The 23,438-nt window shown below is 36.7% G+C and overlaps 1 protein-coding gene across 1 annotated transcript in view; it reads left to right on the top strand.

Moving 5' to 3' along the window:
• The window catches only part of GRM8 (glutamate metabotropic receptor 8), a 751,547-nt gene extending 735,433 nt beyond the window's left edge, over positions 1-16,114 (top strand). Inside the window, exons 9-10 of the mRNA XM_065884462.1 lie at positions 8,975-9,221; positions 15,532-16,114. Coding sequence (XP_065740534.1) covers positions 8,975-9,221; positions 15,532-15,581 — 297 coding nt within the window. The 3' untranslated portion in view covers positions 15,582-16,114. The remainder of the gene's footprint in view (positions 1-8,974; positions 9,222-15,531) is intronic.
• Positions 16,115-23,438: the final 7,324 nt, after the last annotated feature.

Below are 23,438 nucleotides of genomic sequence, written 5' to 3'. Positions count from 1 at the left end.
TCATTTATTGGTGTATGCTTTATTATTCTCTGAAGCTGGTTTCCACCATTCTCAATAAGTCCAAGGTTAAGGATTCAGACCTCACATGTGAACCAGCCCAGTTCTGCATCCATAGTCTTCGCCCTTTGGTTTGACTCTTCATTTTGCTAACATGTGTCCTGGCTAAAAGGGGCCAAAAGGGAGACAGCAAATGGATCAGAGCAAACCCATCTCCATCTCCACTAATGAAAACACAACGTAATGTCTCTGACCTGCCGATGGGTCAGCAACCCTACAATTTCTACCTGACAGGAAGGACACTCAGAATTGTGAGTTTTTTCCAGAATGATACTAGACGATGACATTTTGAATGTGTTTCCTACAAGCATAAAATATAGTTCCTTATGAACAAATATTTTGTGCCTATAGTTCTATGTGTGCATGTTCCTTATCAAAAAGGCTAAAAAAGGTGTGGCTGATTTTGAGAGAGCAGTACCGTTATGTCTTTACTGTGTGAGGAATGGAGGAGGATTCAGAGAGAGTAAAATCAAGGCTAATTAATAACACCAACAGCCACTGTTGATTGATTACTGTATGTCAGGTGCTGTGCCAATATTTTACATACATTGCCTCCTTAAATGCATGTAGTTAAGTCTATGGACGTTTATAAATAGTGTGAGTGCCTTATCCTCAGTTGTACATTTCTTAAGTGAGGGAGGGATGCAGGGCAGAGCCCAGAGCTCTCATGTTCCCAAGTGGAGGCCACTGACTTTTAATTGCCATATTTATAGTTTAAAAGGTCATCATGTCGGGAACTCCCTGTTGGTCCAGTGGTTAAGACTCCTTGCTTCCACTGCAGGGGGCGTGGGTTTGATCCCTGGTCCGGGAACCAAGATCCCACATGCCACGCGGCAAGGCCAAAGAAAATGATCATCACGTTTATCTTTGCAAGAGTTTCTGTCCCAGCCTGGGTATTGATTTGAAGGGGTATGGGGCCCTCAAGTTTTCATAGACTGTCTAGCTTTAGAACCTGATTTACTGTTTTCCTCTTGAAACTACATGGGTTATTTCCTTTAAATGTCAAATTCAAGAGTAAGGATCCACACTGCCTCAAAGACCAGAAAATTCACATATTCAGGCAATGTTCTAGGTGTTGAGTTTATAGCAGTGAACAAAACAGGTAAAAATCCCTGGACTCATGGAATTTTTATTCTAGTTAAGGGAAAGAGACAATATATAAATTAGTAAAATATATATAGACTTTTATGCTAGAAAATAGATGCTGAGGAGTGAAATAAAGCTGGAGAAATAAATGCAGGTGGAGGGATGGGGGGTACAACTTTTAACTTCATGTTTAGGAAAGGGTCTCACTGAGAAAGAACCATTCAGAAAGGAACACTTCCTGAACGAAGTGAAGGGTTAGTTCATCAAATATAAAAGCCCCAAAGCAGAAGCATGCTTGGTATCTTCTAAGATTAGCCAGGAGGCCAGTGTGATGAGAAGAGAATGAATGAGGGAAAGAGTAAAGCCAGATCTGTTCAGAGGACCTTGTAGGCCATTATAGGGACACCATCAATGTGAAGTCACTGTAGAGTTTTGAGGGTAGGGGTGACTGAACCCAATTTATGAATAATGGGATTAAATTCTAGCTGCCTGTGTTAAAAAATAATCAGGTGATCAGAGAGAAGAGAATAAGAGCAGAAGAGGAGAAACGTATAGATGTCAACAGGACATCTATAGTGAAAATCCAAATAAGAGATGATGTTGGCTAGGACCAATGCAGTACCAGTGGGAGAAGTGGAAAATGACATATATGAACAAATTTTGGAAGTAGAGTCAACAGGATTCAGTCACAGATACAGTGTAAGAGTCAAGGACAATTTCTATTTGTTTTCATCCCAACAGTGGGAAAGATGGACTAAAGACAAGGAAGACCACTGGAAGAAGAAGTTTAGGAATGAAGATGGGATTCAGATGCTTGTTAGTTTTGGATCGTATATGTCAGACATCTAAGGGGAGCTACCCAGAAGGCAACTGAGTTTCCTGAGGGAGGCCTGGAATTAGTCAGCATATAGTTTTTAAGGCAGGGCTACCTACATAACTTGTGAGGCCCAATGAAAAATGAAAATGTAGGCTTCCTTATTCAAAAATTATTGAGAATTTCAAAACTCTGACAGAAGAACATTAAACCAAGTGTGAGGCCTTTCTGAGTGAAGGAGCCTGTGTACAGGCAGTGCACCCAGAAAGCTGGTCCTGCTTTAAGGCCATAAATCTGAATGTTATCATCAAGAGAGTAATGTGGCCAGATAGATAGGCAGATAGATATCCAAGGACTGAGGTCTGGGATACTTCAAGGTAAAGATGTTAGAGAGAATGAGGAGGACCCCTCAGAACTGACTGAGAAGGAGAAGCCAGCAAAGTATTTGAACTCGACAAAACAGAAACGATAATAAAATGTTTGATATGGACTTGGGATGGTTCATTAGTATCCAGGCTCAATCCAAAGAGTTGGTGGGGGTGCTGTGCGTTATCGCCTCTGGTGTCCCATTGCAAGGGGAGTCTTATTAGCTTGGATTGTCTCATGATAGGTTGATTTGAGGCTTTTACCACCCACAGGGCAACTCCAGAGTTTCTTTGTAGACTTCTCCATCTTAAAAAAAAAAATTGTTTTAATCCCTTCTAGTAATTAATGAGATTTTGAAATCCATTGGCTGAAGCCCTTCTGAAAAGCAGAAGATCCATTTGTGGAGGCAGCTGACACTTTGGCAGACACACAGATGAGGGAATAGATAACAGAAGTAGAGAAAGGCAAAGGCAGGCTTTAAGTGTAAACGTAGCTTTCTCATTGGTCAGACTGTGTAAAGCAGACAAACGGGACCTGGCTGACTGCAGCAAAAAGTGAGATGAAACCATCCAGGGCAAGGCAGACAGGAATAAATAATCTGTTTCTTATCACATGGCACAAATCCGTCTGGGGTGTTAGGTTTCTTAACAGGTTACATTGGTTACATAGGGGTTGAAAACTCACCAGCTTGGATATCTGCGGAGTTCTGTGTGCAGGCAGCTGGTTGAAAGTAAAAGACTGACCTTTCCCCTGGAGTAATATAATCTCCTCCCTCCTTACCCTTCCTAGAGTCTTTAGTGATTCCAGGCCAGGACCTACGTTCAGTAGACCCTGGATGTGCACAAATGACTCTTGCAGAGAATGAAGAGGAAGCTGTAATAGGTCCCAGAAAAGATGTCATGTTAATATGCTCCATTGTGCCATCTCCTCCCTGGCTTAGCCAGAGATCATTTAAGTCAGCTTCACTGCATGTGACCGCTTCAGCCTCAAAATGTCCAGGGGCTGTGGAGGCAGAGGAAGTGACAGGCTATCAATGGACATAATAGAAAAGACCCTCCTCTTCCTCTAGCTACTAATATTTTGGAGTGACAAGGGGCAGAGGGTGGGGCATAAAAGAAGGATGGAAAAAAGAAGGTTACATTAATATATCCAGTACCACTGTCAGCATCTCTCAGTGGATTTATGTTGGTTATAGGGAGTTAATATAGTTTCCTCCTAATATAGTTACAGCATTCTGGTGAACTGTAACTTTGATACAGAGAACCAGTACACTATCCTATTCCCTATCAGCAAATAGGAGTTGAATTTTGGGCAAAATCTTATTCTGCCTACTTTGAAGTAAGATTACAAAAGCATTTTCCTTGACATCATATAGTGAGAGCAGGGCTGTCAGCTCTTCACTAAACTGTCAACTTTGGATAACTGGCTCATAGGCCCCTCTCTTATTTTATATACCTGGAAGGATGCTTTGTTGGCAGCCTTTTAGATTCAAAGTTGTAGGGAAAATAATCTTTGTTGAGCTACTACTGTTTTGCACCTTTGAGACATTTTATAAAGATTATGTCATTCCACCTATAACCCTTCTATGAGAAAAGTATTATTTTCCCCCATTCCATAGGTAATAAATTAAAGGTCAGAGAGGAAAATAAGATCTCACAACTGTTCAATTGCCAGGGAAGTTTTATTAGAGTTCAGATTGTCACCTGGTGGGTCGACTAGGGGCTTTTACCATCCACAAGGCAACTCCAGAATTTCTCTGTAAACTTCTTTATCTTTAAAAAGAATTTTAAGTGGTGGTGCTGGAATTCAAGCTCAGGTCTGCTTGAACATGTTTCTTCCTTACATGGTTCAAGTAATTAGAATATTCAACAGGTATAAAAAAAATCCATGAGATTTTTGGAAACAAGTGCTCATTTTCAATCTTTTAATATGATCTTTCCATTTCTTCTTAAATATGGGAGATACTGAAAATCCTGTAATCCATGATGCTAAGAAATTAACTTCTCTAGAAGGACAGTAGGTGACATTTCATTTCTTTGCTTATTTTGCTCTTACTGCTTTCATTGAGGTTATAATATATACAACATTTTTATTTCATTAAATATTCAAGGAGGAAGTTCAAAAACTCAGTCTACTCACAGTCTGAAGTCCAGTAACAAAGCCTTGGCCACTGTAAGGTTTTAGATTTTAGGGTATGATTTTTGTGTAGATGCTTTTTATATACTAAACCCACATTAAACTTTTTCAGAAGCTGTTGTAAGAGAGCACATAAGATCTGTAATTTGCAATCACAGTGTCTAATGGAGGGCTTGGAACACTAAGCATAGTACAGTTTAATCCTAACATCTTTGTTTATTACATCTTTTGAGTTGGCTTGCTAAGAGGATAGACTACAGTAATATATTTAATGTGGAAACTAGCATTCCAGAATGTTCTTCATGCTTAATATTTAACAAAATCAAGTTTACTATATGTTACAGAAATTATTCTGAATAAGGGGAGAAAATTATCACTTACATTTATGGTAGTGGATAAAATTTATAAGATTTTCAAACTAGAAAGGTATTTATGAATTATTTGGACTAGTATTATATGTTTTAGCAAGACCAACAGGTTAAGACATATAAAAAGAATCCAACTAATCAATGTGGATGTTCCCATCATTTCATGGCTATACCTCTGGAGGGTTTTTTGTTTTTTTGCAGTACACGGGCCTCTCACTGCTGTGGCCTCTCCCATTGCGGAGCACAGGCTCCGGACGCGCAGGCTCAGTGGCCGTGGCTCACGGGCCCAGCCGCTCCGCGGCATGTGGGATCTTCCCGGACCGGGGCCCGAACCCGTGTCCCCTGCATCGGCAGGCAGACTCTCAACCACTGCGCCACCAGTGAAGCCCTTGTTTGGTTTTTGTTTGTTTTTTAAGTTAAAGTGACTTGGCCGGGTCTGACTGGGACAAAACTGATGGTTCCCTATTTGAGTGGCTTTGGAATATTTATGTGTGGTTTGCATTTGGCTCTATCCTTTCCTTATCATTACATCCTTTCTCTGCAGCCCATTTTCTGCATAGCCTTTCTGCAGCAATGCTAGCTGGAGAATAAGTAGGAATTCAAAGAGGATTAACTATTGTATAAGAAGCTTATGAGTATTCATAACAATAAGTTGCTTAAAACTAGGTGGCAAAGCTTAGGGAGGTTCGTGTGGTTTAAAGGCACATATTCACATTTTATCAGGACCTTCTTAATTGCAGTAGATTAGTTCTCTCAAGTTTAACATGAGTTTTCACTCGTTGGCGGGTAGCCTGAGAGGTCATGGCATGTAGTAATTTATCACTTTGCCGAGGAACGTATCTGAATCACGTCTCTGCTGAGAATGGTACGCATGAGCCCGACCTAGAATCTGGATTCACACCTCATCTCTTTGTGCTTCTTACTTAAAATGTCATCAACCCTGATGTCCATTTGACAGAGTGGAAAATTATGGAAAGCATATTCTGGATGATTTGTGTAAATTAAGGGTTTCTTGAAGATCTTCATACACTTAAAAATAATGAGTGGTATCTGAGTAATTATTGTGTGATTTCTTAGAGGTATATAAGAAGAAATGTAGATTACAGACGCTAGGGAAGTTTATACCCTGGTTGTGCATTTTTATGAATTATTACAAAGTTCATATAAATTGTTATAATCACATAGTTATACATTAGCAAGTGCTCCATTGTATTTATTTTTTAATGCACTAGTGCTTAGAAGTAAAATAAGGACATTATAATCAGGATTTATCATGGAGGACCTTCCTGGAGGAGGTGAACTTTGAAACAAATCGATCCTAAATATCACCTTGTTGAAGGGTGTTCCCATACTCACGATAGGGTCTTAAGCAAAGGACCACCTTAGTGGTAGATAAATTGAACAGTAAACTCAGTAATCCACAGGATATGATTTTTCAGACAAGGACAGTCTTTTTACTAGTGCCTGAAGTTCTCTTCATGTTTCAGACAGTTTCTCACCTCAAGGCTTTGTCATCTGTTAAGAGAAACAGTCTCCCCTAGGAAAAGGAAGCCATAAGGCTGATTCAGGTATTTACTCTTGAAGGTAAATATATTTTGAGTCTTTATTAAAAAGGACACAATTAATTTGGGGATTGCTGGATGCAATCTGACAACTTTACATTTTCAGAGGTATCATTAGAATGAACAGACGTTAATGTAGAAACAATAAATGCTGGAGAGGGTGTGGAGAAAAGGGAACCCTCTTGCACTGTTGGTGGGAATGTAAATTGATACAGCCACTGTGGAGAACAGTATGGAGGTTCCTTAAAAAACTACAAATAGAACTGCCATATGACCCAGCAATCCCACTACTGGGCGTATACCCTGAGAAAACCATAATTCCAAAAGAGTCATGTACCAAAATGTTCATCGCAGCTCTATTTACAATAGCCTGGAGATGGAAACAACCTAAGTGTCCATCATCGGATGAATGGATAAAGAAGATGTGGCACGTATATACAATGGAATATTACTCAGCCATAAAAAGAAACGAAATTCAGCTATTTGTAATGAGGTGGATAGACCTAGAGTTTGTCATACAGAGTGAAGTAAGTCAGAATGAGAAAGACAAATACCGTATGCTAACACATATATATGGAATTTAAGAAAAAAAAATGTGATGAAGAACCTAGGGGTAAGACAGGAATAAAGACACAGACCTACTGGAGAACGGACTTGAGGATATGGGGAGGGGGAAGGGTGAGCTGTGACAAAGTGAGAGAGTGGCATGGACATATATACACTACCAAACGTAAGGTAGATCGCTAGTGGGAAGCAGCCACATAGCACAGGGAGATCAGCTCGGTGCTTTGTGATCGCCTGGAGGGGTGGGACAGGGAGGGTGGGAGGGAGGGAGACGCAAGAGGGAAGAGATATGGGAACATATGTACATATATAACTGATTCATTTTGTTGTAAAGCAGAAACTAACACACCATTGTAAAGCAATTATACTCCAATAAAGATGTTTAAAAAAAACAAAAAAAACCCCACTATGCTGAGCAAAAGAAGCCGAAAAAAAATCCTGGAGACGATAAAGGGATCTCTTCATCATCTTAAAACATGGCTACCTTGTAACCTCAGTATTCCAAGTTATTTGGGAGAAATTATATTTTCAGCTCAGGACATGAAAAATGTAAACAGATCAAAGGTTTTATTTTTAAAGAGGTGAAATATTCATACAATGGAATATTATTGACTCTTTAAAAAAAAAGAAGGAAATCCTGCCATTTGTGACAACATGGATGAACCTGGAGGACATTATACTAAGTGAAATTAGTCCGATACAGAAAGACAAATACTGCATGATCTTACTTATGTGTGGAATCTAAAATAGTCAGACTCATAGAAGCAGAGAGCAGAATAGTGGTTACCAGGGGCAGGGGAAAGGGGAACTGGGGAGATATTGGTCAAAAGGTACAAACTTCCAGTTATGCAAGATGAATATGTGACTACAGTTAACAATAATGTATTGTTTACCTGAAATTTGTGAAGAGAGATCTTAAGCATTCTCACCACAAAAGAATAAAATAAAATAAAAGAATGAAAGAAATAAAATGGTTACTATGTGATGGATATGTTAATTAACTTGGTTGAGATGATCATTTCATAATATATGTTTATCAAAACATCAAGTTCTGATAAAGCCTTAAATATATACAATTTCTATTCTTTGATTATACCTCAATAACATTGGGGAAGAAAACATTAAAATACTGTCATGTTTGTTTTCATAACATAATGAAAAAAGCTAAAGCAGTGATTTTTAGGTTTGACTTTTTCAGTTCATTAACCTCTAGATTGCAGGAAGAAAAATCTTCCAGAGGGACTTCTCTTTGTAAGTACCAGAGCAGTCAATTTCAGTGAAATAAGGATAAGGAATGAGCACAGGGGGAGAATTTTTCAAAATGCAGATGTCAGGACCCATCCCCAAAGGGCAGATTTCAGTCCTGGAAGGAGGAAATCATACGTATTTTCTAAAAGCACCCACATTTATTTTGATCTGATGCAATCATCTAGAAACCCTCTGGAATTATCCTTTAGGAGGGCTATTAAAAAATATCAAGCCCTTATGGCATGCTTGTGATTTATCCAATTTGGAAGCTGGAATTAAGTAATTATGTGAAGATGCAAACACTCGCATTATCCAAGCAATGGTGTGCAATAGTGATGATCTGGACTATTTCACTCCCGCTCTATTTCCACTATATATAATTTACCTTCTAGGTTAGGTTTACTGTTGAAAGAATAACATTTGACCTTGTGATACCTCCCTGAATAAGGTTTGTGTGACATAAAATGTTAGTCTTTTGCTAGATTGATTTTGCTCCCTTCCTTATATATGCTTAATTATAATCTAAGGAGGAAACTAAGCTCTATCAGCTTGTTTGTTTTAAAAAATTGGGCTTCATAAACAATACAACTTTACCCACATTTGCAGGTGGGGATAAAGGAACGTTTCACTATAATTAAGGGCAGTTTTAATAAGTGCCTTCTAATGCACTGTTAGCAGAGAAGCTGGAATAATCTCAGAAAACGGTTATATTATTTGCTTTATCTTAGGTCAGGCTTACCAACATTGATTCTATGTTTTTTTTCCTTCTTCAGATGTACATCCAGACAACAACACTTACTGTCTCCATGAGTTTAAGTGCTTCGGTGTCTCTGGGCATGCTCTACATGCCCAAGGTTTACATTATAATTTTTCATCCAGAGCAGAATGTTCAAAAACGCAAGAGGAGCTTCAAAGCTGTGGTGACAGCTGCCACCATGCAAAGCAAACTGATCCAAAAAGGAAATGACAGACCAAATGGCGAGGTGAAAAGCGAACTCTGTGAGAGTCTTGAAACCAACAGTAAGTCATCCGTAGACTTTCCGATGGTCAAGAGCGGGAACACTTCCTGATAGATGTACGTTGAACATTCTTCTACTGGTCTTGGGGACTGTGCTACGTGGTTCCAGGGGCCTGGTGGTACTCGCACACCATGAGACCATCACAGCAGTTAGAACCATTTGGTTAGAACCAAACGATTTCAAGGCAAGTGGCTCCTCTCCAGAGCACGAACATAAACACGCAATCTCTTTTACAAAGTGTGACGCTCAAGTCTCTCTTTTGAGGCATTACAGAGCTTGAAGCTTGGAACTACGCTTCATTTATAAAATTATCCTTTAGCTCTTAGGAACTACTCTCCAATCTTTTTCAGTTCAATACTGGTCGCTCTTTACAGAATTAATAGTTAACTAGTATTTATAAAGCATGCTACCAAAGATCTTACACAAATAAATGATACGTTATTCAGATATTTAGGGAAATGAGAAAACTAGTTAGCTAACATGTTAGGTTAAGTCATAGTCTATATTTGTTTCTCCAACGTGGTCCCCTTCTTTGGTTTCCCTTGATTTCCCTTCTTGGATATATTAAGATAATTAGAGCTCTTCTCTGAAAGCCTCATGACCCTGAAAACAGGACCCCTTCTACAGCCACCACTCCACTTTTCCTTTCCTCACCTATTATCTTCTCTATACTCATCCCTGAAGAAGCACATAACAACATACTGGTACCAAACTAAGCCAGTAGAGTTTAACTGAGCTGTTCAAGTCCATCTTGGACTCTATGGAAGAGTAGCAAATAGATTGAAGTTATGTATTGCAAAATACCAGAAAGCTGAAGACAGTGAAAAAAAATTATATATGTGTGTGTGTGTGTGTGTGTGTGTGTGTGTGTGTGTGTGTGTGTATAACCTATACATTACGAGATTCTGTATGTGGTTCAATATAACACAGGCATTAAGGATAAAATCCTACGCAAAAATGCCCTCTTCCTCTCGGATTCTGCCAGGAGGCTGTATCTCCTTTTCTCTGTACTTTTGACAAGAAATACAGAAAAGATTGAGACGACTTTATCTGATTTAATTATTATAACAACTTATAGTCTTCACTAGATTCAGAAAGCTTCCCTTGCATCAAGAGTTCCAGATGAACACTGTCTACTCTAATGCCCCACATGCAGAACTATCCTTAGAAGATAGGTATTGATTAATTAAACCTATTGGCTTCAATTACTATCAGACTTCTTGGAATGACTGGCCAGGTCCTCTAGGAAGATGACCTTCAGCTCGTAAATATCAAATTTAGTTACTTGTAGAGAAAGAAACCTTTTAAGAATTTCACGGACATTCCCCACATATTCACTCTTCTGCAAACATGAAATCTTGAGGAAGTGCAAGAGGAGGCACAATAAGGATGGGTTTTGGTATCAAATGGTTATAATCATCTCTGATTATAGATAAACAATTGAGTAAGAGTGGGGCTATCTGGGCCCCTAGCAAAGGTTGTGCTGTAACTACTCTCAAAGGCATCAGTGTAGAATGCTTGTGATTTCAGGGCAGAATTTTATTTGTTTCTTCTGCCTTGAAATCATCAGTGCAGGAAGTTAAAACCTAATGTAGGATGCCAATAAACTACTTTTGGCCAGTGATACACTTTGAACACTGGCACTTCTCAGGATGACTCACCAGAGTCTATAGTTGTACTTGGTTTTTAGCAGCAATCCAGAAAACCTTATATAATATGGTTGCACATGGAAACAACCAAATGTACACTGAAATAAATACCAGTTATCCTGGACTCACCTCTGAAATGTGGTAAGGAAAAATTTTAATAAACTTTTTCCACCGCTTTAAAAAATAAGTTAGTTCCCTGAAGGGAAAATTTGCTGTATTGACAAAGACCAATCCCATGCTATAGAAATAAGTCTCATACATTTTGTTTTCCTTTTATTATTTTCTGTTGCTGTTGAAATGGAAATTTCATAGCATGTGTACATTTCCCTCTTTTCTCTGAAAATAAGAATGAAAGATTACAAATGTGAAGGCTGTATGATGGCTAAGCCTATAATATTCTGGAGGAGTTGAATGCTCACCTTTGGAAGGTAAAAGAAAGTTAAGAAGGTGAATCAAGATAAAGTCAATTATGGCCTCAAAGAAGGTTAAACTGTACTTCCGGGATTTTACTGTACTATTCATCTTTTACAGGAGTGGTTTGGGTTGAATAAATTAGGCTCAGATAAAGTGATTACAGTTTACACATTCAGGAGAGACAGAGTAGGAAATCCTCACACATCCTTCTGCAATCCCACTCCTGGTAACAGTTGTTAACCTTTGTTCACTTAAGGACTAGCTACAATGTACCCCTTGTGTGCTTCTTCCCTTTACCAAATGCACCAGTGGTTTGAATGGAAAAAGTAACAAGTCTTCCAAAATCACAAACTCTCTAAAACTACCAAAAACTTGAAGAGCTTAAATGCAATATTTTTCTTCTAAAAGTGTGTCTTATGTCTTTAGAAGTATAATTGAATATTGGAAAGCTTTTGCCATTCAACTCTCTGTAACTAGTACCTTGCCTCCTCAGATTTAAAATACCTCCTTTCAAAACCGGTGGAGCCTATTCTCAATCAAACCAGGACTAGTTAATCCACTGGAACAGTGTCCATGTTGCCGCATCCTCATACTTTCTGCTACCAGACTTTTGATAAATCACCATTACCACAATGACTTGACAATGACGTACAGGACAGTGTTTTGTAAACTATGAATCACTATATAAAGGTAAATGTATCATGGCTCCCATGAAAATATAGATTGGTTTGTGAGTAACAAAAAAGAAGACAAAATTCAAAAACCATTTTTTTAGCATCCTCTTTTTTAAAGATTTTTTTTTTGATGTGGACCATTTTTTTAAAAGGCTTTATCGAATGTTACAATATTGCTTCTGTTTTATGTTTTGGTTTTTTGGCCCCGAGGCATGTGGGATCTTAGCTCCCCGACCAGAGGTTGAACCCACACTCCCTGCATTGGAAGGCGAAGTCTTAACCACTGGACCGCCAGGGAAGTCCCTCCCTTTTTTTAATATGTGGAGGATTTTGATAATTATGGCTACTATGCTACACTCAGGAAATTTTTTCTGACCAATTAACTGTATTTATGATATGCATGCAATGTTTTTCTTTCATAGCTATGGAGTTCTACAAGTCCATCATTCTTAGAAATTTCATCTTAAAGATGACTTGTTAATGCCAGAAATTCCGATCACATATTTAAGGAAAGCTTCTCATGGTACACAGAATAAATAAAAGCAATGTGAAGCTAGAAGGGAGACCAAATGACTCCATGTTAATGACTGGATTTGCAGAATACTACATTTCACACATAAAAAGGTCAAGTGTTGTTTCATACAAGTGTGGAAAGAGAGTTAGAAACAAAGTTGGTATATATGAATTTTATCAACGGTACCCAATTAACGAATGCTGTAACACGGTATTCCTTAAGCTCTATTCATGCATATTCATGAAAACAGCTGCTTCTGGAGGTAGATCTCCTTCCTCTAGCTTATGAACACAGTGTGGTGTGCGCAGGAAATTCATTGTTGCTGTATTCAAGCCTGATTTTCACATAAGCGTATTCATCAGCAGAAGTATTACATTAGCTTGTATTTCCATCTCTGATCCCTTTTGTTCTGTAACACTTCTGGGATAAAGGTCAAAGTATCACTGCTGCCATGAAAATATGCAGACATACCTCGTTCTACTGTGCTTCACTCTATTGCATTTCCCAGATACTGCATTTTTTTCAAAAGTGAGCATTTCTGACAACCCTGCAGTGTCAGATGATGGTTAGCATTTTTTAGCAATGAAGTATCTTTGTCTAATTTAGGTATGTCCATTGTGTTTTTAGGCATAATGCTATCACACACTTAGACTACTGGATAGTGTAGACATAACTTTTATACGCACTGAGAAACAAAAAAATTTCATGTGACTTGCTTTATTGTGATATTCACTGTATTGCAGTGGTCTGGAACCTAACCCACAAAATCTAGATTGGTCTGTGATTAATAGAAAAGATAAGACTTAAAATTCAAAAATTCTATTATTTTAGCATCCATCTTTCTTTCTTCTTGGAAGAAAAAAACGGAAGATTCTTGCAAGATATCTGCCATTCACATCGTTTCAGTGTTGACTAAATTATGTTTCCAAAGCCTTACATCCTTTTTCTAATCAGAAAAATTAAGATTACTTTCTTTTTGTAAATTATAGTCTTAGTTCTCAATAGAATTCTACATCTTTTTCCCTGGAGGTTACTTCTAAGAGTTCAAACAATGAAATAATTTCTAAAGAGCTTTAGAGTCTTGAGGTTGGAATGATCCTTGAAGATTAACATCTGAATATCATCTTCGTTAAGGTCTTTAGGCTCTTGTTCCTCTGTTACAACCATAATTTTTCTTTCTAGCTATCTGCAAATTTGGTAGATATTTCTCACATTTTTAGTTACTGTTAAATATACTGAATAGGCCAGGAAGTTGAGCAATCTTTTAAAGGGTCGTTTTTCTAACTCATAATTTTTCTCCATCTTGTCTACAAAGATCATATGAAAGTCTTTCAAAAGCAGAGTTGAAGCACAGATTTCATTTTCTTAGAATATATTTAGAGGCATATGAGAGCATTATATAAATTAAAAAATAAAGACCATAAAAATCACTGTGTTTCACTTCACACCAAACCAAAGGTAAAAGACACCCTACCTTTTAGAAGCATAAATAGAAAAGTAGCATTCCATATGGACTCTCTAAGACAACAGCCATTCCCCACAAATCTACTGTGCCTCCATGCTCACAAAAACACAATGTTGTGGATTGTGGACCAGTGATGAAGCTGAGGCCCCATAACCTGGTGCAGTGACGTTTTTTCACTCATTTTGTAGAGAAGAGAATGCAATTTAAAACCAAGTCTATTGGTGTATAACAGAAACTAACACAGTAGTGTGAAGCAGTTGTACTCCAATAAAGATCTATTAAAAAAAAAAAAAGTCTAAGATCTACTTCCTTTCCACTGTCCCTCAATAATAACCTAAAGTGAGCAACATAGAAAGATACGCAGATATGTCCCACCTGTTTTTGGCATGAAACTCATAATATTCAATGAAATAAAAAACAGCAAAAACCTCTACAGCTAGCACTTCCTGGGCTCCCTGTATTAATTTTAGTGACTGTGGACTTTGTCTGATCCTGGTCTCTGGTAAGAACTTGTCTGGTCAATTACCAGTATTCATGTACACTACAATGGAATGAGTCTAACTGCCAATTATTTCAGAGAAGAAACTTTACCATTTCCTTATTCAATGTTCAAAAGTAAATTATTCTCTAAAAATCTGTTTCACCCTGAATTGAATTTATATAGTGAAATACATACGTTTTGCACTTTTTCTTCTTTCTTCTTATGATTTTTCATTCCAGAGTCCCACTGAAAAAAATAAGATATCACTTTTGAATTTTAAAACAGATTTATTCCATCACATCTTTCAAAAATGCAAAGTAATTATTTGGATTTAGATTTGTATTTCTGGAAATTTAAGTATGAATATACTTAAACTTAGAATATTTTCTAAGTTTAGACTTAGAAATATTTAGAATTAGAATATTTAGACTTAGAATAGACTTAGAATATTTTCTTATTCATACTTTTCTAATAATCTTACAAGAATGGGTTTAGTTCATGAAAAGTTCCTTCTTTGAGTCTTTATTTATTTTTTAAACATCTCCATTTGTATCCTTTGGATGAAACCAGACCATAAATATGTGTTGGCAATACACATTGATATTGTACCGTGTTCACTTCTAGAGTCTAAAAGTACTATTTTTAAATGGAAGATATATTCATTCTCAAAGCATGACTAATTATAATGACTAACCCTTTCTTGGTCATCAAATCAGACTCAAAGAATTGAGGTCTTTAACGTGGGTTGTAAGAAAAAATTCTTTTTTCATTTTGCAGGATAGAGAATTTCATCTGTTCTTTCATTTTTTATATTGTAAATCTGTTAGTCAAAATGCACATTTAAATTGAATTTCACCTAAATATATTAAAGACCAGGGCATTCGCATTTTTAGTTTTCTGCCAAATGTCTACACTATAAATGAGACTAGTGGTTTTATAGATTAAAAATTCTGCTGCATTTTTACTTCTACAATTGTTGAAATCCTACTACACTGTTTAAAATAAGTAACAGGTTGTAAAGACCACATATCATAAAAAGTCATTGCAATATTTGAATTTTAAAATCATTTTAACAAACTAATTTATTATTCTGTACTATAACTTGTCTTAACAGCTTCCTCTACCAAGACGACATATATCAGCTACAGCAATCATTCAATCTGAAACAGGGAAATGATACAATATGAAGAAATGTGGTATGCGATCTTAAACAATGAACGTGACACCACCAACACTCACTCCTGGAGATCTCTGTAGACTACAATCAATCAAATCAATAGTCAATCTTGTAAGGAACAAAAAGTAGCCACAAGCCAAAAGTATCAATAACAGGGAGTGAAGAAACCCATTTTATATAATACAACCAATGAGTGTCAAGCTAAAGTATTGCCTACTCATGAGCAGTTAAAAAAAAAAAAATCACAAAAGGAAAACTAATGTTAGCTTGTGAAAAAAAAAAATGCTATTGAAATAAACCATGTCTGATGTTATTCTTGTAAGTATTTTTCTGTGATTGTGAGAACTCCCGTTCCTGTCCCACATTGTTCAACTTGTATAAGACAGTGAGTCTGTTTCTTGTAATGGCTGACCAGATTGAAGCCCTGGGTTGTGCTAAAACATAAATGCAATGGTTGACGCATGCAATTTTTTATACAAATAATTTATTTCTAATAATAAAGGAATGTTTTGCAGATGTTGAGAGTTGTTTCGTTCCAGTTTTAAAGCCAGGGAAAACTCTTTCCAGTTGGCACTGCTGCTGTTAAAGCCCTGGTGTGCCAAGAAACTACTATTTCCTCGAGGAATGTCTTTTTGTTACGTTTGCGTGTATGTGAAGAACACGGTCTTTCATTTCTCTATGAAAATATTATTTGTGTAAGATTTTTGTGAATATTTCAAGATTTATGTGGTAGCTTTTCATAGTAATTGCTTCTTTTATGAAGAATCAAGCAGTAGCTTGAGGACAATTGCTTCAGGTATGGTAATTAACAAATGATGAGTTAAACTTGGGAGAATGTAATCTGAAAATCACCATCTTAAAGTATATCCAAGTGTCACTGAAATTCTCCATTTTCTAAGTCAAACATTTGCAAAAAGAAATAGTCCAAGGTGTGTAATATTAACTTTTTCTCACCTGGGCCTAGCATGCACTGAAATCAGTGAGGTAACGGGCCTTACCCAATACATTCCTTAAAGCACAGAATTAGCGTATTTATTCCCTTGGCATCACTAAAGATACCACAGTCCAGATAACATGTCAGAGCTTTCTTATTTTCCAAATGAAAACATTCATTGGTTCATAGAACAGTATCATTAAAGAGAGAGAAAACAGGGAGCCTGTGTCATGCTAATAAACCACACTAGGATGGGTAAGAGGAGCCTGTTAAAGGCTTTCAAATCTGCTCCCATTTTCGTCCTGGGCGCCTCCATTCTACACCGTCCCAGACATCCATCAAGTCCATGGTTCTCTACAATCATTTTGTTAGTAAATGTTCTCTCTGCTGAGTTAGCTTGGACAGCTCATTGCATCCCTTATAGATACAAAGAGCTATCTGTGCTCTGTAGCTTCAACCCAGATATTGACAGTCACTTTATTTAACACAGAGAGTTGAAGTAGCATAGCTTAGGCTCCTTCAGCATAGAGCAGCATTTCCTAGATACCAACCCAGACAGAGAGCTACATACAGAAGGAAATAGGTACTTATTGGCCTCTTGTTGAGTTTCTCCTAATAGTTATTTGTTGTTTGTAGATATATTTAAATCAAGAGTGAGAGTATTGTCTTCAAGTTTTCAGATTATCTGAATTACTGATAAATACAATCCTGTAATCAGGATCATAAACCCACCTCTAGGTGTGCCTTTCTAGATAAGATCTAGTTTAAAATGAAGGAAACTCATAACTGCACATTTAGTATATTTTATTGTGCCATGTAGCTCAGTACCAATAGCCATACCAAGAAAAGTAATTATAATTGTATTTTAATTTTTAAACTGACAGTTTTCTTTGTATTGGAGATTATTAGTCATTTTAAAGATTTTTTTTAAACTAGTAAGTATATACATGTTTGCTTGAGAAAAATGCTTGAATTTTACAAGCCTTGCATTTCATTCAGAGAGAAATTCAAGTACATATTCATATTTTCATTTACTAATTGACTTTAGTCAGGGTAAGTGGATACAACAGGGTGATTATGAGAGCAAAGCTGGCTTTCAGGCCAAAGGTGGGTTTTTATTATTATTATTATTACTTTTTCTTCTAAGGCTTTAGGAAGAAAAATAAAATATTAAGCAAAATTCATGACGTTTCAAAATTGTTCTTCCTATTACAAACTTACCAATGGGTTTTCTTTCCTAAGTACTTTTATAAATAATTGATAATTATTTGGTGTTCTACAAAATCTTTTTAACTCATAATAGAGTTGAATAATAGTCCTCATAGATTTACATATGCCAATCATCCTTTATAACATTATCTCAGTGGGAGATTTTCTTGATGAAACTGTCACCTTCCCCAGGCAGTGGGAGGATAAATTCCCTCAATCTCTTACAGTAGGAGCTGGAGCATTCTGACCTCCGCTGTGGTTATTTTCTCAGGGATTTTGCTGAGGGTTCAGGACATAGTTATACATGCTGGGACAGTGTGGGGAGGCATCCTGTAAGGAGAAGGATTTAGCATATGCCAGTAGTGGTTCATAAGTCCCACGCTTTAAAACTAACTGCTGTGTACTGTAGATAAGCAAATGCGAAGTTGCAGGGAAAAAATATAGTATTATAGTCTTTAGAATCGACCTTGTGTTTTATTCTGGCCAAGAAATGTCACATCTAATCTCAGCATGCCAGAGGGAATACTAAAAATGTAGCCTAAGGTAATGTTCAGCAAATGCCACTAGTAGACAATAAGCGATATATCAGTGTGACCTTGGGCCAACCAAATCTGACCTCAATTTTTTAAAAAAATTAGCTTATGCTAGCTAATATCTAAAGGCATCTAAATCCATGATGGTTGATCTGGCACAAACTCATTTTATTTTTAAGGAAAACTAATCATAAATGTAAGCTTGAGGGAAGACCGTTGGAACATGAATAGGAACTAAATGATTAAGCTTTATTTTTAGTGTTTATCAGAAACTTTTACAGAAAATGTAATGTTCAGATGAACAGGATTTTACTTTCCTAACTTAAATTAAATACCATATTACAGGAAGTCTCACTAAGAACAGAAGTTTGTGTCATCTTATTTCCTTCCCCTTTGACTCTATATTCTCTCTTATTTACTAATGACAGTGAAGAAAGAATATCATCAATTTTCTACATTATGTTAGCCAACACTGATATTTTATTTATTTTTTTGAGTCTATCTTTTTTTTAAATTTTTATTGGAGTATACTTGCTTTACAACGGTGTGTTAGTTTCTGCTTTATAACAAACTGAATCAGCTATACATAATACATATATCCCCACATTCCCTCCCTCTTGCGTCTCCCTCCCACCCTCCCTATCCCACCCCTCTAAGTGGTCACAAAGCACCAAGCTGATATCCCTGTGCTATGCGGCTGCTTCCTACTAGCTATTTTACATTTGGTAGTGTATATATGTCAACGCTACTCTCTCACTTTGTCCCAGCTTACCCTTCCCCCTCCCCGTGTCCTCAAGTCCATTATCTTTGTCTGCGTCTTTATTCCTGTCCTGCCCCTAGGTTCATCTGAACCAACTTTTTTTTTTTTTTAGATTCCACATATATGTGTTACCATATGGTATTTGTTTTTCTCCTTCTGACTTACTTCACTTTGTATGACAGACTCTAGGTCCATCCACCTCACCACAAATAACTCAATTTCGTTTCTTTATGCCTGAATAATATTTCATTGTATATATGTGCCACATCTTCTTTACCCATTTGTCTGTCAATGGACCCTTAGATTGCTTCCATGTCCTGGCTATTGTAAATAGGGCTGCAATGAACATTGTGGTACACGTCTCTTTTTAAATTATGGTTTTCTCAACATATATGCCCAGTAGTGGGATTGCTGGGTTGTATGGTAGTTCTATTTTTAGTTTTTTAAGGAACCTCCATACTGTTCTCTATAGTGGCTGTATCAATTTACATTCCCACCAACAGTGCAAGAGGGTTCCCTTTTCTCCACACCCTCTCCAGCATTTATTGTTTGTAGATTTTTTGACGACGGCCATTCTGACCGGTGTGAGGTGATCCTCATTGCAGTTTTGATTTGCATTTCTCTAATGATTAGTGATGTTGAGCATCCTTTCATGTGTTTGTTGGCAATGTGTACTGATATTTTATTTATTCAGCAAGTGGATGAAATGATATACCTAAACTCTATTATGCAACCTTACCAATTTTTCTCATTTCATTTATTTAATGTCAGTGTTTCATCTATCTTTTAGAATAAAATTGCTAAAAATAACAATAAGGTTGCATGAAAGGATGAATAAGAAATAATATCAAGTTATAGAACATTCTAATCATACAAAATAATGTTTAGAAATGCTTCTTTTTTCTTTTATTATGGTTCTCCTTTAATGGAGATATGAATAATGGAGAAACACTTGGCTTTAGCTAGAAGAAAAGATTTCCTTAAGAAAAAATGAAGCCTATAAATGTTCAGAAACTTGCTGTCATTCTTGGAAAGTGACATATTATAGTAGCAAAAAGAAGAACAATTATTGTTTAAAAAAAAACTATTGTCTATGTTCTATGTCAGTTTTTTTCTTACAAAAATTTTTTTGTAGCATAACTTTTAATGATATTATGACTTATGGGTGCCATTATTTTTTATTTAATTTAACCCTTCATTGGGACATTCAGAATATTTTTCTCTCTGTTGAACTCAGTGTATTATAAATGTAAAGCCTTGTACTATATTTTGGCTACTTTCAGAGTGATAAGGATAGAGGAAAAGAAATTTCACCTATTAAATATTTTTCGAATTGTGTAATGCCTTATTAAGTAGTTTTAGCAAAGCTAACTTTCACAAATAACTTGTTACAAAGTCATGAAGGCCAAGCATGGATTGGGACCTATTAAAAACTAAGAATCAGCCATGTAATGACTTGGATAGGAGGTAGGGGTGATGTGGTTATAGAAAACAGGAAAGGCAAATCATCCATGTGATGTATCAGATTTTGAAGTAAGCATATAAGATTATTTACCAATGAACTAAGTTTCATTAGGTAAGTTCACTAGAACATAGGATGATCTTGAGAGCTAATGAAAATTATCAGAATGTTAAAGTATCATTCTGAAAGAGCTAAAAATATTGATACAACTTTCATAAAGAGGTAAAATGGAAAAGTCAAGGATTTTATTCAATCCATTTATTAATTAGGGAACCAGTAAGATGTTAAAACTAGCACAAAGAGCATTTGAGAAGCTAATGATGTATATAATATATTCAATATATAAATAAATATTGGGATAAATCAGAGGATTAGATATAAAACTAGTTTAGTGTCTTAAGGTGTAATAAACAGTAAACTTAGAGGTTATCTCTTCCATTGGACAGACATTATTTGAAACTACTGGATAAAGTTTGACAAATTAACCCCTGTATCTACACAGCTATAAAATAACCATGTTGATAGAAATTCAAATGTAGCACTGTGCTGGAAAAAAAAAAAAAAATCACCATTTTTGCCTATTTCCATGTTTTGGATAATTTTTCTAAGTTATATTTTATTGTTTTGTTTCACCTAATGTCAAGCACTGGATTTGCAGTATCGGAATAATAAACATCACAAATGCGCTTCAAATCATATTAAGATAATCCAAGTTAGTAATGGAAGAGCTCTGGGATGGGACTGTATTTTAATTATTCTGTCCTATCTTTATTCTTTACTGTGTGTGTAATTCAGAGGCTGGATTGAATAAGACGATACGGAAGATAGCTGTGAATAAGTGTGTAGCTGCCTTCCGCTAACAGTCCCTTATCTGGCAGTTCCACAAATAATCTGTGGAAGCCTGACTTCTTCCTTTTGTCCCATAGGTACTGTCCTCTCTAGGGGGTATTTCGTCTCCCTTTTTTTGTAGTATATTACACTAAAAGGGCAAATTAGTTTTTCAAGAGCATCCCCAAAGATGACAAACCATGGATAATTTATCCCATATCCATGCATATCTTCTAGTTGTCCTTGGCTATTAACCCTTGCCCACCCCAACAAGGCCTTTTCTCAGATCCTGCCACTGGCATCTTCCAGGCAAGAGAATCAAGAATGAGTTCTTCCCTGTTAAAGGGCTGCAGTTGGCAAGGGGAGAGGTATGATGAATAGAGCTCTGCTTTTCTACAAATATCCTAGAATTTATGAACGCCCATGTACCCCCTCACTTCAATTTTCTGAATGGAGTACTAGTAGCATTGGAGCTCAATAAGAATCTTCACTAATCTGGAAGAAGGAAGAAAAAGCACCCTGTAGGAAGCAAAATTATAAAATAGATGAGATGTGGTTTCTGTACTTATTGTTTTTCTCGTCATGTTCTTGAACTTCTCTGTACCTCCTGAAGATGTCATCCAGTTGACTGACAGCCTCTACACACATTCTAGGTATTCAGAGGTCCTCTTTTCCCATTTTCCATTTTTGGACCCACTAATACTTTGCCATGCTCCAATGCCTCAATCCCAAATTACTTTTCGATGTCAAAGTTGTCCCCATCCCCAATACAGATATCAAATAGGCATATCAAAGGTCCCTAGGGAAGCTACTACAGTTGGATTTTAAGAAAACATATATTTAAGATAGTTTAATTATTCACTTTATTTAGAATATTTACTGAGGACCAGCTATGTAGCAGATGTTGTAGGCGCTGAGAATATAACAGTGGACAAAAACAACGACAGCAACAAAAAAACAACCCTGGTCCCCAAGGCATTTATATTTCTGTGTGAGAGATAAATAATAAACAAGATAAATGTGTAAATATAGAGTATGTAAGATAGTGATAAATAGTGATGAGAAAAATAAATAAATCAGAGAAAATGGATAGGAAATAGGTTAAGAAGTAACATTTGTAGAGTACAGCATTGAAATTTTAGGTAGGGTAACTAGGGAAGATCACATTTGATTAAGAGCCTGAAGAAAAGAAGGGATTGATCTATACAATGTCTTGGGGAAGAGAATTCTAAGGCAGAGGGAACAGGAAGGAGACAGATCCTGAGGCATGAGCATATCTAGAGCAGGGTAAGGTAAAGGGGAGGAGTGGGGTGGAGAACAAGATCTTGAAGGGCCTTGTAGATCACTGAAAGAACTGCAACTTTTACCCTGATGGGAGACCTCCACAGGGTCTTGAGCAGATGAATGACATAATGGGTCTTAATTTTAACTGCATCTTTATGACTTCTGTAATGAGATGAGATTAGCCTCAAGGAGGCAATGGCAGAAATACAGACACTGGTTACACACTCTTGGATGATCCAGAGTAGACAGGACCATGGAGTGGGCTGAGTAAGGCAGTGGAGGTGATGAAAAGTGGTTAAACTCTCCCTATATTTTAACAGAAAATCTTACTAATTTGCCGATGCATAGATGTGGTTGAGAGAAAAGGGTGATTCCAGGGTTTTCTACTTAAGTAGCTGAAAGGATCGTTGCTATTTATGGAGATGAAGTGACTGTGAGAAGAATGAATTGAAGGAAATATAATTCATACTGAAGTATGAATGTCCAACGTTTCTTCCCTCTCAGGCTCCTTGATTTGCATTTTTAAAGATGCATGGATCACTAACCGGAATAACTCTAGAATCCTGGGATAAATTTGGTGACAGGAAATACTTTGAGAATGAGCATTTGTTCCCCCTGCAGTATTTCCAGCAGGGTCTCAGATCATCTCCTGATGTCACCAAATTCTTCTCTCTTCTCTAAACCTCCTCTTCCAGGCTGAACCCTGAGCTGACTTTTTTTTTCTTTCCAGCTTCTCTCAATAGCATTTATCTACCTCCTGAGGTCTATCCTAGTTCTTTTACGATATTTTAAATTTTGTTTGATTATTGTAGTCATTGTTGATATTGTGTTGTT

Source organism: Phocoena phocoena, chromosome 9, assembly GCF_963924675.1.
Source record: "Phocoena phocoena chromosome 9, mPhoPho1.1, whole genome shotgun sequence".
Lineage (NCBI taxonomy): Eukaryota > Metazoa > Chordata > Mammalia > Artiodactyla > Phocoenidae > Phocoena > Phocoena phocoena.
The sequence above is the reverse complement of the archived record's forward strand: the minus strand, read 5'-3'. Positions and strand labels throughout refer to the sequence as shown.